The sequence below is a fragment of the Ambystoma mexicanum genome, chromosome 6p, assembly GCF_040938575.1.
Source record: "Ambystoma mexicanum isolate Mex_15411 chromosome 6p, UKY_AmexF1_1, whole genome shotgun sequence".
Taxonomy (NCBI): Eukaryota; Metazoa; Chordata; class Amphibia; order Caudata; family Ambystomatidae; genus Ambystoma; species Ambystoma mexicanum.
The window spans coordinates 647,651,018-647,668,220 of record NC_090935.1 but is presented as its reverse complement, the minus strand read 5'-3'; the positions used below and the strand labels follow the sequence as shown (position 1 = coordinate 647,668,220).

At 43.5% G+C, this 17,203-nt stretch overlaps 1 protein-coding gene across 2 annotated transcripts in view; it reads left to right on the top strand.

Moving 5' to 3' along the window:
- TNPO1 (transportin 1) overlaps window positions 1–17,203 on the top strand; it is a 1,970,728-nt gene that overhangs the window by 1,113,889 nt on the left and 839,636 nt on the right. For both annotated transcript variants that reach the window (XR_011280658.1, XM_069627508.1), the window contains exon 12: window positions 8,588–8,813. Coding sequence is in view for 1 of the 2 variants with exons in the window: in XM_069627508.1 (XP_069483609.1) it covers window positions 8,588–8,813 (226 nt within the window). In the remaining variant the exon portion in view is untranslated. The remainder of the gene's footprint in view (window positions 1–8,587; window positions 8,814–17,203) is intronic.

Sequence of the window (17,203 nt, the reverse complement as noted above, 5' to 3'; positions counted from 1 at the left end):
TTCAGTGTTCCCAGCGCATTGTAACGTTCACCTGATTCCCGTAGAGGCGCCGGTCTTGACTGGGCGTATACCGTATCTGCAAAGGTGATGTGTAACACACGGCTGGCTCTTTGGGCTGGACCTCTGTGCACTGTATGTCTGACTTGAAGGGTAAGATGTCTGCAGATAGAAAATATGGGATTAAGGAACTGGGTTATTGAATGTCTCTCTCTTCTTCCCTTTCTCTTCTCCTGTAGAACCCCAAAGGTTAACGCTCTCACCTTAGGTAAGTGAACGCCGTGCTCTCCATCTGCCTCGGGGCAGGGTGCTGTAACCAGTTTCTTCACTGGATAAGGGGAGCAGGCCTCTTGACTTCAGAGGACTGCTGTCCGTCGTTTACTGCACGAACGGTAAGTTTCGAGTAATTCTAATGTCGTTAAAGTCTTTAGTAATGATGTTTCTTGTTTTGCAGGGTTCCGGCGATGGCGGATGACGGGCTGAAGTGAGTTGAAGATGGAGCCCGTGTGATGAATAGAAGCGCCTGGAAGCACGTAAGTAAGCGCTTGTTGCCTGCTTCACGATGCGCTCTAACTGTCTTTTTATTTTGCAGGTACAAGTTCGGAGCGGCTGCAGGGTGCCGGAATACCCACTGGGTTAGATGTGGAAAGGAGTAATGGCACGTGAGTATTAAAGTTCCCCAATGTCTTTAAACGCACCTTGTTTTGTCTTTCAGATGCCGGAATGCAGTGTGAAGACCTCCGGAGCGCACGAAGAGTAGGTAAGCCTTTGTCTTTCAGATGCCGGAATGCAGCGCGAGGCGTTGGTGACAGCCGATGGACCAGGTAAGTGAAGAGCTGTCACTGAAGACCGTAATGCTAACCTGTTCTTTCTTGTCTTTATAGGTGTTGCTGAAGACTGGATTCAGGATGGTAAGCCTTTTCCCTTAGGCCCAGGATCAGATGCAGAAGACACGATGAGCGTTCTGCTGCAGAGGATGCAAAATAACGCAAAGCAAGATTCATCCATCGGGTGTGGTTTAAATAGCCTCCTGTAGTGCTTAGGCTACTCCTTCCACAGCCACGCCTAAATAAGAAAAGAGTTCCTGCTTTCCAGAAGAGTTCCAGTGTTCTGAATCTAGGGAGTGGCTCCTGCCCCACCCAACAGGAAAAGTAGTTCCAAACAGAAGAGGATCAGAGGCTCAACTGGCAGGCAAGTAAGCAGCATGGTCTGCTGCAGGTAAGTCCACCCAAGCATTATGAGCCCGGCGCTTACAGCGCTGGGACTGGGCATTTTTATGAGCCTGGTGCCACTGGCGCCAGGACTGGGTCCAAAAGGTCCCAATTGGGACTGGTTGGCACTCGGAACCTGGGTTATGGATCTGCTTCCAAGGGAGTTGGGAAAACCCTGACCTTTTGGAAGCAGAGATCATGACACGCATGGAAGATTCTTGCGTTTCAAAATAGACAACCAGCACTACCAGTTCAGGGTACTGCCCTTCAGTATAGCCTCGGCTCCAAGGGTATTCACCAAGGTACTGGCAGTCGTAGTGGCGCACCTACGCAGGGAGGCAATCCCGTGTGTACCCTTACCTGGACGACTGGCTCATCACAGGGGAAACCCCCGTAATTTGCAGGTTAAACATTCAAAGAACAATCGACCTCTTCCAATTGGGCTTCTCAATCAACAAGAAAAAATCAAGCCTGGTGCCAAGCACCTCAAAACAGTTCCTAGGGGCTATCCTAAACACCCAAGAGGGGTTGGCCTTTCCATCAGAGGAAAGAATTTGAAATCTGTTGCTGCAAATTCCTCAAGATCAGTCCGGTCGCCAAATAAGGGTGTGCAAAGCGATGCGTTTGCTAGGCATGATGGCATCTTGGGTTTTTTAGTCATTTTTTTTAAATACGTTTTTTATTCGAAATGGGGGGGGTGTCCCCCCAACCCCCCTTTTAAAAAAAAAAAAAAAAAAAAAAAAAATGTTTTTACCCATTTTTTTTTTTTTACTCCCGGACCCCAAAATAAATATATAATTAAAAAAACGGAATTTGACCTTTTTTTTCGACATTTATTTTTCGAGAAAAATGACTGACCACCGGCATCTTGCATTTACCTGGTTCCCCACGCGCGCCTGTGACCCATGCAGGAATGGTTGGCGAAACAGTGGTCTCAAGCAAGTGGTCAGTGGGACGATCTAGTGGTTGTTTCGCCAACACTAGTACAGAGTCTTCGCTGGGGGACAAGCCAGAATCTTATGAAGGGGAAACCCTTCTACGATGCAGAGATACAGACCGTCGTCACAACAGACGCCTCTCTGGCAGGGTGGGGAGCTCACTACCTTCACCACACAGCTCAGGGTCTCTGGTCTCACACAGAGGCTCAGAACCACATCAATCTGCTAGAACATCTGGCAGTCTTCAGAGCGTTTCTGGCATTCAAACCCCTCCTATCCAACCGGTCAGTGCAGATCCTAACAGACAGCACAATGGCGATGTTTTACTTTAACAAACTAGGGGCACTCGTTCGCCAAATCTGTCCAAGCTTGCCCAGAAAATTTGGAGATGGGCACTCAAACGCAAGATTTAATTGTCATCCCAACATGTTCCAGGGGATCTGAACTCGCTAGCAGATGCTCTGAGCATGTATCCCCTTACAGAAGAACATGAGTGGACACTAAACGAAGAAGTCGTAGGAGACCTCTTTTCTCAGTGGGGTTTCCCCACTAAAGACCTATTCGCCACAAGCGAAAACAGGCAATGCCCAGACTTTGCATCCAGGTTCCCCCAGCCAGGCTCCAAGGGGAACTGTTACGCTCACCTGGCTCCCACAGGGGTGTCGAGCGGAACTGGACAGCCACGTTCTCCACCAACGTGATGCGTAGTGCAGAGATGACTGACTGGACTGGCCCACCTAGCTTCGTCTGCTTGACCCGTAGAAGTAGTCTCCTTAGTTTTGTATGATGAGCTCTCCATCCTGCGAAGAATGCAGGGGCGCGTTGATGGCCAGTTACTTCACTGGCTTGAGGGTATTGGAAGAGTTCTGGACAAATCTTGGCTCCAAACCTCCGGGCGAAAGGCCGTAAGTATATAGTTCTAAAGAGTTCAAAATGTCAGAATAATCACTCTTGTCCAATTCCTTGTTTCTTTTGCAGCTTAGACCCAAAAGATGATCGTCTTGTGGCAGCTGAAAGCGTTCAGGTAAGAGTCTGTGTTTTGTAACATTGTCCGGTAAATGATGCCAAGGTTTAACTCGCTGCTTTCTCTTTTCTTGCAGGTGCAGCGTAGGAAGATTTGGCGTGCTGGTGGATAATACCTCCTGCGGTAAAATCAGGTAAGCATATGGTGGCAAGAGATAGCCCTTGTTTGTTCCCTTGGCTCACCTTGTTTTCTTGTCCCCCTTAGGTGCTGGAATGCGGCAACCTGGTGATGGAGACAGCACCGGATCGTAGAGATGCTGCGAGAAACGGTGAGTATGACGCGGCGCTGCTGCTGGCGATGCGACGCGTTTAAAATGAGGTCTGTTTCTGGTTCGAAGATGCGCTGAATCCTAAATCAGGTAAGAAATCCAGTAAAGTTCTTGTTCTAACCTTTCTTCTTCTTTCCCTTCTTTCTAGGCGCTCAGGACTCGAGGCGGGCATGGCAGGATGCTGAATGCTGACTGCAGACACGGTGAGCGTTATGCTGCTGGGTGCAGAATAACGCGAAGCATGTGCTGCTCTTCGGGCGTGGTTTAAATAGCCTTCAAAGTAGTCCCAGGTAAGTATAGTTCCTAAGATAAAATAGTCCCTTCAAGCCTCACATGGGCTTGGATGCTTGGATCCCTTGCAGCATGGTCTGCATCAGGTAAGTTTTTTACATATGAGCCATGGTGCCTATCGCGCCAGGATTGATGTCCCATATGAGCCTGGCGACATAGGCGCCAGGACTGTACCCAGATAGCCCCTAACAGGGGTTGCTGGGTTTGCTCCAGGTAACATGCATGCTTCCGGGGTTGATGGACTTGGTCTGGATGCCCGGGGGTAGGCATCATGACAGGAACGCCCTATGGATGAATTGGTCAGGGATGTTTGCCTACGCTTTTCCACCAACCCCTTTGATGAGGAAGGTGGTCAACAAGATCCACAGGGAACCGATGACGCTCATCCTAGTTGCTCCTATGTGGGCAAGACAACCGTGGTATCCACACCTATGCAAATTGGCGGTGTGCGACCCCAATCACCTCCTGTGCCGGTACAACCTACTCTCCCAGCACGAGGGACTAACAGTGCATCCTCAGCCAAACTCCATGAACTTGGCAGCATGGCTCCTGAAGTCATAGATTTCGAACATCTCAATTTACCCCAGAGATGTATGGATATCTTGAAAGAGTCAAGAAAACCTAACACAAGGCACTGTTACTATGACAAATGGAAACGATTTGTTATTTGGTGCCAGAATAAGCAAATCAACCCAGTTGATTGTACTCCTTCTAATGTCGTCACCTATATGCTCCACCAATTGGATGCAGGGTTAGTGTTTAACTCTCTTAAAGTGGACCTGGCAGCTTTATCAGCCTACACCACTTGCTATAACAAGGTGTCATGGTGGAAAGTGCCAGTTGTCAAAGCATTTATAGAAGGGGTAAAGATACTCCACCCTCCAATTTCTAACCCACCACCAGGTCGGGAACTTAATGTGGCACTTGCTAAACTCATGGGACCCCCCCTTTGAGCCCATGCACAAATCTAGTCTCAAACACTTGACCTATAAGACTGCCTTCTTAGTAGCCATCACATCCATAAGAAGAGTCAGTGAAATTCAAGCTCTGTCAATGCAGGATCCTTTCTTTACTGTTCATAAGGATAAACTGGTTTTATGCACTCACCCTAGGTTCTCAACTAAGTTCATTTCCAAATTCCATGATAACCAATCTATTGAGCTACCGGTCTTCTTCCAGGATCCCCAAAGCTCTGCTGAGGTGAAACTCCACACACTAGATGTGAGGAGAGCGGTCCTGTACTATGTAGACAAGACCAGGCCGCTAAGAAAGACAGATCAACTGTTCATCTCCATAGCGCAAGGCAGAGAGGGAGATAGTGGCTCTAAAAATGCCATCTTTAGGTGGATAGTCAGATGTATCCAACTGTGCTATTCCCTTTCAGATAAAACACTACCTTTTACGCCGAGGGCCCACTCTGCAAGAGGTACTGGAGCCACTCTGGCTTTCATTGCAAATGTACCCCTTGACACCATTTGCAAAGCAGCTACATGGAGCTCTATTCACACCTTTACTCAGCACTACTGCATTGACACTCATTCTAAGACAGATACTCAAGTGGGACAAGCGGTTCTAAGACATTTGTTTGCTCATGACCCTCCTCACATCCCACCTCCTTCTAACTCTACACGCTAATCTATGCACAGCACGTGATCTAAGCAGATTACACAAGCCTCAGACGGGATACATTACTCACCGTAATCGTATTTCGGATGCATGTATCTGCTTAGATTCACATGCGCCCGCCCTTACTCCCCTCCGAGAGAATGCGCATGGATGCTTGTAGTCTTATCTCTCTTATTTGCTTGGATACTCTGTAATCGCGCTGCTCCTCATGCTACCTCATGTCAGAAAAAAAACAATCGGAGGGTCCTACATGCGTGAGGGATCATGGGTACAGTGGACGTCACACTAGGGATAGTATTCCTGGCACGCCCTAGTTCGACACCCCTTTTCGAGTTTCGAAAAATAAACTGTAATACTCCACAGCTTCCACTAGATGTCGGCCTATGCACAGCATGTGAATCTAAGCAGATACAAGCATCAGAAATAGGATTACGGTGAGTAATGTAATCCATATACAGAAATGTGTATAAATAGGGGTGTCAGTTTTGTTGGTTTGAAGTGCAAAAACTGAGGTAATTCTTTGCCCATGGTGCTCATAAAGAAACTCCCTTTATTAACAAACATTAACACCTTGACTATTCCATTAGGCTCGCAGAAGGGCACGCTGGAAATGCACCAGTAAGATTGTGATGGTGAGTTGGCTCTTCACAATTCTTGGACTCCCATTGAGATATTAAGAATGTGATCGTTTGTTATACATCAAATTCATTTGGTTATACAGAGGTTGGGGCCTGAGCTACTGCATGAGTTTAGAACCAACATGTTGGGAATTTTGCTTTAACAAGGGGGAGGAATCGTTGCCCCGAATTAAGCCTTAATCTAGGGTTCTACTACCCAACAATATAAAGAGGAATAATGAATTATCATGTATATATTCTGAAGTATTTGTTCGATTGAAGGGTCAGTTATTTTAGATTCTTGATATGATGGGTGCTAAAACCGTTGCTATAAAAAAACAGGGAGACTCAGTACAGGATTATTTAGAGATTACATTATAGCCTGAGTAAGCATTTTCGTCTAGGTTTAGATCAATCCCCATTATGCTGGAGAAGAGGGTGGCCAATTTGAAACACTGGCTCATGTGTTGTGGCTTTGCGACAGGGCACACATTGTGGGTTAGTGCATTGGAAGATTTTCTGATGTTACTATTCCCCTTGACACCATATTATTTGGGAAGTGCATTCCCCTGCTAGAATCTGTTTACCAAAAATGTGAATCAGTTTTGTTCTTGGCAAGAAAAGCTATTTTATTGCAATGGAAGTGAGCGTACTCATCTAATAAGTGGAGTTTGACAATGTCCCAATTGTGTGCTGCATAAAGAATGGCATTCCGGAACATACTGAATCTTCAAGCAGCTGAGACCATACAGGGACCTTTATGATAATTGTGTGTCATAGAAATATTTTTGTTATGAATAACATCTATTTGTTGTTGGTCTACAAATGATTTGTCAAGGAATTGTAGTTTTATTTCAATGTTATACATATATGCAAAAGCTATGGATGTATTTGACATGTATGTTATGTTTATGGCATGTTGTAATGTATTTGTTATTTTAGGTTTAGAAGTTAGTTTGTATTTTTGCAAAGCTTCATTTAAAAAAAAAAGAAATCGGTAGTGATTTTGTAAAGTTTGAAAATGTAAGTGTGGTACTTGTTTACAATCAATGTGCTTTTTTTATTTTTAATTTTTTTGAAGTATGCACTACAGTCTTCATCCCTCCTGATTTTAGTTAGACCAGGTAGCTGTGGTAGCCATGTTGGATGCAGATGAATCGGGGGTTTTTCGACCAACGCTTTTCTAGATAGCACAATATTCTCATTCAACGTAAACTGGATGCTAAACCTGTAAGGACTGTACGTGGATCTGCGTTATCCTGAGGAGATGTGGTTTGAAAAACAGAGGCCACAATAATAATAACGCAAGTGTGAGAATAAACTATTTGATTAGTTCACTGGGGTTCCCCTTGATGTTGTACACGTTTGACTCTGAATGTAGAAATCCTAGGGGTGATCTGGTAACAGGGGATTATTGTATTTGGTTTACCATGGTTTCAAGAGCATTGTTGCAATGAACAAGTAGGAAGGAGTAAACAAAATGGAATGATGGTTACACAACTAGCCTACCTAGAAGGATTTGCCTGAACCATATCGAGACTTCATTGACATCTTTTCTGAGAATGAAACTGAAAAACGTCCACATCATCGAAGGATTGGCCTGTTGATTTAATCCCCAATTTAAAAAATCCACAATGTATCCACTTCACATAAGAGGAAACAGAATGATGAGAAAGGAATTGCAGGCAAACAACCCCCTCTTTGTTCCTAAAAACAGTTGGACAACTAAAGCACAGGTAAACATTTGCGATTGAAACCTCAGAGCCCACACACACAACTGCACTAAACATGCACATACTCTCACAGCTTCTACAATATCGGCCACAGAGAGCTTACAAATCAGTACACTGACTAAAGTTTCACTGTTCTTCAGTAAGATTCTTATTTGGCATTTAAAGACTTTGTTGAACAAAGTTTGTGCAGACTGGTACTACACACACTCAAAATGCACATTCTCCCTCGCAACTCCACATGTGCACTCGCAGCCAATGCTTGTTAATTTTGAATTGATAGTTATGTGCTGAAGCTCTGTTCTAGCTCTTACTGGATTTTTTAAATTGAGAACCAATGAAGAGAAGTGCAAGATACAAATTACTTTTTTTCCCCCACAACTTATTCGTTCCTAAAATAACCACACACATTATTTTGGGGTTTGTTAGTCAGTCTATAATCAAGGCTTGGCAGTGAGGGCTGCCAAGGGTGTTTGAGTGCCTTTTAGAGTTTCCATACACAATACTAGTTTTCTCAATGCTTACAGTTGAGTGAACGGTGGTGACGAGAGATATGGGAAGAGCCAGGCATACATCATATAAAAGGATCTGCACAGGGTTTTATGATTAACTTGAAATGGCAGTGGGTTTTTCACTTTTGTAGTGTACCGACGGTTCTGGAAGGCATAGAGGTACGTATGGGGGCCAATTGCATAACATTTACCAAAACTGTTCTTGCTTATGCATTGCTTTTAGGAAAGGTTCATGTGGCTGAACTCTGCCTTGGCAGAACTCTGCATACATGTTAATTGCCAAAGGAGAGCTACATAAATAAACAAAATGCAGCATGAAACTGTTCACAAAGGTGTGCGCGTACTGGACTAATCCTTTTTCTTTTCTTAACAGGATGCATGCAAGGCATGATTACATACCTTCCCGAACTCATCCCCCATTTAATTCAGTGCCTGGCAGATAAAAAGGCTCTTGTGCGTTCCATTACTTGCTGGACCCTTAGCCGTTACGCACATTGGGTAGTCAGCCAGCCACCAGACACATACTTGAAGCCATTAATGACTGAACTTTTGAAGCGTATTTTAGACAGCAACAAGAGAGTACAGGAAGCCGCCTGCAGGTACGTTGAAGCCAAACTCTGCACCAAAGTAATTATTTCATTATTTTCCTATTTCTGAAAGAAACTCATGAAAAAGTACTGACATGTCACTTATTCAAAACGTTTGTAGACTTGGCTTCTGCAGGGGAAAACCACTGCTTTTGTTGGTAGGCGCTAGTTGTGGGGTCTCGCTCCTAATCCTATGCTAGTGGCCTGGTTAGAAATGATGGCTCCAGTATACTCAAACTTCGAAACTGCTTTTCATTGCATATGTGTTAACTTCGGAAAGCCATCTATTTACGAGGTTTTAAAAAGTCTAACTAGTTTTCTATTTTGTATGGTTCTCTTAAACCATTGATTAAAACTCCCAGACATGCTTTCAAAGCCGTCTGTTTCAGATCTTCTTGTTCTATTGCAGTGGTTTAAACTCCATGAATAAGAAAAACATATCTTCTAAATTACAATTCCTGAAGGTCTATTGCTCTGTGGTCCATGCAGCCATTCTTCCTTAATTTAAACTACTGCTGTTCACTGCTTATAAATGGAAGAAGTGTTCCCGGGGAGCCTACAGCCTGTAGGACGAGGATAACTGGGGTGGGGGAGACATTTTTTTCTTTGTATTGCGTGGCCTTGGCACACTTCTCAGTCATGTACCTCACACACACCTCTTAAACTTCCTTTGCCACTTTAACCAAGGTTTCAGTCTCACAATTTGTATGGCACACATTTGGATTTAGTTATTACCGTTCTGACGTTCTGAGTGCATTCTTTCTTTGGCTCACCTGCATGGATTAACTCTCCAATGCCAGGAGCCTTTTGACACCCCTTGCAGTGCTATGGTTTTTAAAACGCTTTAGTCTTGAGCTGGTCTTCATTGCAGAATTGTGTAAAAGAAGTTTCCTCCTGGGTGTTCGGGTGAGAATGGTGTCAGTGCTGGGAAACTGCTGGTAAATTACCTTACTCTTCACAGACCACCCATGCAAACTGTCTACACATCTACTTTACCAAGAGGGTGACCTAGTGTTATTTCTGCTGTTTCAATTATTACAATAACTGTGTAGGTATCTAATTCCCATAATAAATTGATATATTTATTGCAAATATGTTCCTTTAAATCCATTATATGCAGCGCTGGCAAAGTCCAGATAAACACAATGTTGTGTAGTCTCCTCGTTCAAGTGAGTTCTAATAAAAAATATCTTGGCCATAAACCCTTTCTTTCTCAAACCTTACACCCACTTTCTGGGCAAGATTACTTTTCATTTAGAGAGGTCCTGATTTGAAGGTTTTCTTATAATTCATGTGTTTAAATTAATTCATGTTACCTATGCCTTGTTGTATATCAGACCTCAAGGAAGTAAGCTCATGAAACGTTGTGTTCATCCACGTACATAAGTTTCATAGAACTTCGAAATTAATGATTATTTTTCTTTTGCAATTCCAGATTTGTAAATGTAATACCTGCATTCAGCACACAAACATTCAAATCAAACTCCACTAAATCAACTATTTCCATTTACCTGCTTCCCAATTACTGTAGTCTTGCCACATTGTGCTACTCTCCTATAATGCATTCGCTCCTGCTCCTCCTACTCACCTCTCCCTACGCTTTCTCCAATCACGCAAAAACGTTGTCCTTTCCCATCTCGATTATAAAAACTCACAACTCCCACTAGTTCATCCCTCTCCTTCTCACAAACAAAGCTGACAAGCTAACCATACCTCCTCTAACAGCTATCCACCTCGCCTCTAGTCCTCTGAGACGCAACTTCTATACTCTTCCCTACCTCATCAACTGAACATTGCACTCTAGAATGCTCAGTCTGTATGCAACAAAACTTCCTTTATCACTGACTACTTTCGCTCCAGCTCTCCTCCCTTAAGATTTCTTGTGGTTACTGAAACTTGGATTTCTCAATCTGACATTCCCAATCTGGAGCCCTACTCGACTCCAAACTACCCTTCATTCACTCTCCCTGACAGACTGGCAGAGGTGGAGGCATCAGACACCTACACTCTCCCTGCCTTGATGCCTCATAAATCTCCATTGCCATGTCCTCTCCTACCTCTTTTTGAATTGACCATCTTTACTATTGCTCTTCCTTACTGTGTTCACAACTCCATCTATCACCCTCCTCGTCCCACTGGCCCTTTCTTTGATCTTGGGTAACTCCTTGAGTCTCTTTGCACTAAACATCAACTCATTCTCTTAGGTGAAATCCCCAACCACTTCTCAGAAATCTGAACCTTTCTTGGGGACTACGCTCTCCACTCTATCCATAACCTACCACAACCTGGGGTAAATTCTTGGATCCCTTATTCATCTCCATATCTCTCTCAGCCACTAATACTACTGCCACACCATTCATATCTGATCACTCAACTGTTTCCATCATCTCCTTTCCACCCTCTGACCTTTCCTCACCTATTACCAGAAGGACATTTAAAATTTCTGCCTTTTCCCCCTTTCTCTCCGACCTACAGTACTCTCTCCTCCTTCACACCCAATGCCTCTTCCACCAACAATGCCTTCTCCAGCTTTCAATCCCTATGACTCATTCTCTCACTTCACACTGCTTACTTTCACCCCTAAGTCTCAGCATCCTCAGCCATGGGTCACCCCATTCATACGCTCTCTCCGCAGAGACATGCGTCGACTGCTGCGCAAATGGAGGTGTACCCACTCAAATGAGGACCTGCCACTATACTTCTTTGCTCTGAACTCTCTAAAGTCCACTCTTGGTGGAACGAAAAGAGAATTCTACCTAACCCTCATTGGCTATCACTCCAAATATCCTCACTAGCTACAGGGAAACCGAAACGCACTCCTCCTAAGTGTGACTATCAACTTCACTCTCGGAGCTAATGACCTTGCTGAATACTTTGCTGCATACATTTCCTATATTAGAGACTCTCTTCTGACCGTCCTCATACTCCCTCCTCCTACATTTTACACTCTGCCTACTCTCCCATCATCCTCTGCCTCCATCTACCACTTTAGTCACACTAATCCTGACAAAGTGCTATCTCTACTGAAGAAGGGTAACCCCTCTTGTGCCCCATCAGACCCTCTTGCTCCTCAGCTAGTCAAACCTATTTTCTCTTTAGTGGTCCAACCTCGCTGAACTCTTAAACCTGTCCTTCAACACTGCTTGCTTTCCCTCTGTTTGCAAAACAGCCACTGTAATCCCTCTACTAAAAAAAAAAAACAGGGGGCTGACCCCAACCTACCGGCTAACGTTTGCCCTGTTTCTCTACTTCTGCACTACTCAAGTGCTCAAATGGTTGTCTAAAGCTGTCTTACCAATTATCTAGACAGCCACAACGTTTGAGAACCCCTACAAGCAGGTTTCCACTCCTGCCCCTCGACGCAAACTACTCTCATGAATTTGTCCAATTTCATTGCCTCTGCTAAGCTTTCAATCCTATCATCTATCCTAATTCTCCTTGACCTGTCAGCTGCCTTTGACGCTGTGGATCTCACTGATATCTTCTTATTACTCTTTCTTCTTGGGATTTGCGATCAAGCCCTTGATTGAATCCTACCTTGCACCTCACCAATTCTGTCTCATGAAGCAGCAACGCCTCTCAACTTACTCCTCTAACTGTTGGTGTTCCACAAGGCTCTGTCTTTGGTCTACTTCTCTTTACACTCTACACCTCTCCTCTTGGGGCACTAATCTTCTCCTTTGGGTTCTTGTACAAACTCTTCACAGAAGATACCCAAATCTTCTCTTTTCCTGAACTCTCCTCGGATATCTTTATCAAAAAATTCCAACTGTCTCTCTGCCATTAAATATTGGATGGCTTTGCACTCTCTGATGTTACTCTACGAAAACAGAAGTGCTCTTCTTCCCTGCAAAAGCTCCCCTCTTCCTCTGCCTATCCAGTTCCCATCTGACACTCTCCCCTACTCTTCTTCAGCTAAAAACCATGGCGCCAGTTATGACCCTTCTCGCACCTTCTGTACTTTCATCTTCAAAACTGGAACAGCAGCTTGTTGCAACCGCCTAAATATTAGGAAAATCAGGCACCTCCTTCCTTTCAACACAGCCAAGCATCTCTTAACCACTCTTGTCTTCTCTAATTGGAGTACTGTGCCAGCATCCTCTTTGGTCTCCCCAACTGCGCTTTCTGTACTCTCAACAATGTCATTAATTTAGCTACAGGACTCTTTGAATTCCCTCGCTTCACTCCTACTGCCTTGTACAGTCACCAGGCTGGATGGCTGATGATGCAAAATGGGGCCAGATTAAAATTTCTTCTCCTGGTTCACAAATCTATCCATGGTAATGACTACTATCTGATAAGCCTTCTCGTATTCTCTGCCCTGTCTCGACTACCCTTGTGGTGCCTCACCCTCCATGTGCTTCCTCTGGCTTCCGCTCCTTCTCTCTTCTCGCTCCACTTACAAGGAATTCTCTTGTCCTGGACATCCGAGAAACCACCCACATGGATTTGCTAAAAAAAAAAAAAGCCTACCTCCTCGCCTCAGAATTGCCCTCTTAACCTCCCTCTCATCTGCCTCCTAGCTCACATTTTTCCCCCATTTAACCTGCCTATTTCCCTCACTGCCTCTGCCTCCACTCTAGCTATTCACCCATCTTGGTCACACCGAAAAGCACAGCTGCCCGTACTACCTACCTTCACTTAACAATGTGCAACGTTCATTGCCCTTAATCCATATATGTCTACTTATTTATTGTCCCCGTTGACGGTTCATTTACTCCCTTCCACAACATGGTCAGAATGTCCCTCAAACTCGCCCCAATGTGTAAGAAGCTCACCGCTTCCCATCAAATCTGATTTCTAACTATTGTACGTTCTTATGTGATCAAAAGAGCATTGTTCCTCCTGTATATAAAATAATGTAGCAAATGAAACATTAACTGCGATCCATATAGAAAATGAGTGCATGTTATCACACGTTCTGTGATTATAATGCATCTTGTTGCACAGAGTTGGCACAAACGCACCACAATTAAGTGCTGTGTGCAGTATAGAACACAAGTATAACACTTGCTTTGCACAATTCTATGCAGGGTTCGAAATTTCTAGGAGTTATTTAGCTCCTGTTTCTAGCAATGGAGTACCTGGTTATCTTGAAATAAACGGCTACCAGCAGCTATTTTTGACTCGCCAGGCAAACTGGTACCTTACAAGCATAGAAATGTGATATTAACTTTGAGTGTTGAGAATGTTAATAAAGAAGAATTAGGACACATCTAGTACATACTTAATCATAATGGTTCAGACATAATGAGCAAAAAGTTAGTTGTGACCAGAAACCCACTTTAGTTTGGCACACTGCCACTAACCATAGGCAAGGCATGCACATCAAAACTTATATTTGACATTTACTGCAAACAAAGTAAATGCTAAATAAAAGTTTCAAACATCCCCTACAAATGGTACTGGCCCTTGTTAAAATCTATTGGATTATGCGAGTGGGTGAAAATAAAGCCGCTGCTACCTGCAAACAACCATTTAAATGATTTTAAAAAATACGTCGGAAGTCCCACCTTCTCCAAGACCGCAAATAAGCTGAAGCAATGCCGCTACTTCCAGACTCCATATGGTCTAGGCTTGAGGGTTTCAACTGGCGGCAAGTCTTGTACCTGCCTCAGTCAACTTCTATGGCTCTTATGCGAAGAGAATTGAGCCGGTCTTCTTTGAAAGCCATTGTTGAAAGAAACAGCCTGTTATATCAAAAGATCATACAACCAACCTCAAAGCCAATGCTGAAGCTAATCAACAGAGCCATGATGAATGAGGAAACCCAAATGCTCACAGCCTGGAGAGCAAGAAACGAGTTTACTGGATAAAATCGCAAGTTCAGAAGAAGAACCTCTCTCTAACCCAGTGAAAGTCAATAAAAAGATGATCGAAACGGACTGGATAGACTTCGGATGCAGCTGAACAATGCAGTCTCACAAAGGATATGCTGCATAACCCAAACAAATAAACAAGATCATACCATACCTTGTGAAACTGCCAAGCCAGTCATTAAGAGCAAGCTTCATGAGATTTCAATTGAATTTAATCAGGACAAATTACATTTTAGCGATCAGGAGACGGGCAGCTACAAATAACTGTTGCTTTTGTTTTCAGGGATACCAAATTGAGACGTGAAGGCATCCCCTGTTAGCCTGTACCGGCCTTGTGAAAGAAAGATCTATATGGCTTGGTCCCCTGCTTAAAGACTCATATATCTACGATGAACAGGAGTGGTGGGTACGCTTAACAAGCGGTGAAAAGACAAACTGGGTCATCGCAGTAGTGGGGTTCTTTAAAATGATCGGCCTAGATGAGCAGGTGACCAAAAGGACTTGAGGGGAAAGAACTAGCTACCTGTTCACATGTTTATTGAAAAATCAAAGACTGAATGATTGAAAGAGGAGATTGAATAGACGACGAATAAGTCAATGAAGTGAAAGAACTCGTGGATCGAATTTGATCTGATTTCTACAGCTTTTCTTCTACTTTATAAAAATTGTGAATACAATTTTTAAAAACAAATTAAAAAAATAATACAAAAAATAAGTAGTTCCAGGCAACGGATTCGAGTGCCTTTTTAGCATCCAATAAGGCACTCGCAGCTTATACTTTGGGATCAATTTGTGCTAAAAATTCAAGAAGGTGCCTCAAATTCAGTGAGGTAGACCTTCCGGGTATGAAGCCTGGTTGGTTGGTGTGAATAATCGAGGATAGGTGGGGTAAAAGCTGATCAGCTAGCACTTTAGCGAAGATTTTAGTGTAGAGGCTCAAGAGTGAAATTGGACGATGCAGAGTCAAAAGGGACTTTATTTGACTTCAAAATAAGCGTCACTATAGCCCCACGCTTAGAGGGGGCAGAGGCCCTAGCTGCAACGATTCCTGCTATACCTCAAGCATACAATGAGACACCACAGGACCACACAAGACATAACATAGGCAGTTTCGCTTAGCAATTTGCTATGCAATTCGGTAGTTTTGCTAATCAAATTTGTACTTGTGTAGCAAAACTAGCTATTTAAGCTTGCCCTGTAGTCCTCTCTTGCCTTCCGGGCTCTCACCCTATTCTGTTCACTGCAAGTTCAAAGTGGCTAATGCAGAGAGAGTGCAACAGTAATCCTCTCCTCTTATGTGCCAAAGGGCCTGTGTGGGAGTGCTAGACAAGAATGTATTTTTTAAATAATTGCAGACGCGAAGTAATCTGTATTTATAAAGCCAACTGTATCCTGTTTGCCAAAGACTAGTATGTGTTCACTTTATTTAATAGTCAAATGCAATTCCAATTCGTTACATAATGTATAACTACAGTATTGCTACTGTAAAACACTGCTTTGTCCATGCTTTACAGTACAAGTGTAGGTTGGTATATCTAAATCTCAGTGGCAACTAGATTTCATTTTGTTGGGTAGGATGCATCATATTAATGAGTGGACACTTTTTGAAAATGTACATGACCACACGGCCTAATGCTTTTGATATCAAACCTAGTTCTGTAACCTGATGGTTGCATATATCTTGCAAATGGTGCTCAACCCATAAGGTGATCCCATGCTCCTTGACATTCTATTTTCTCCCCATTTTGCTTTTATAACAGCTATACCAGGAAAGTGAGAGAGACACACTACAATATTCCTCCTAGTTTCCCCAGTTCTCTGCCTGCTATGCCGTGCACTCTGCTTCGTCTCTTACTTTCTTCCCCCTTAGATAATGAATTTACAAAACAAACTACATGTTTACCCAAATGAGTGATCAATAGTTCCATCCAGTCTGTACATCTATAGATCTACTGCACTACCATACACTTCAGTTAGCCTCCAGAACTCACTTTGCTCAGATTGATTGCATTATGTATTAGCACCTGCCAGAGAAAGCTGGCCAAACTGTTTTCACAGCCTTTTTATCATATTTATTTATTTGTGTCCATCAAGGCAACTAACATTTTACAGACACCCATCCAGGGCCCGCAAGGTATTTTCACCCACTCGCATAATCCAATAGATTTTAACAAGGGCCAGTACCATTTGTAGGGGATGTTTGAAACTTTTATTTAGCATTTACTTTGTTTGCAGTAAATGTCAAATATAAGTTTTGATGTGCATGCCTTGCCTCTGGTTAGTGGCAGTGTGCCAAACTAAAGTGGGTTTCTGGCCACATGCACCATTTTACAGAAAGTGCATTTACATTTGCTGCCATCGGTTTCCATGGATCTAGTGCATTTCTCTTAAGTCCAGTGGGTAAACTCAGTTATTCGACATGAGGTCTAGTGCAAGGCCTGACTCATCGCATTAATGTATTCAGCGGAACACAAAACTGCTGTATTGTTGCTCATTTTATATCTAGGGTACAAGTAACTTCTGGTGGCATTATATTAGTACAACATTGCTAATCAAATCGGTTTGTTTGCTAATCAAGAACAT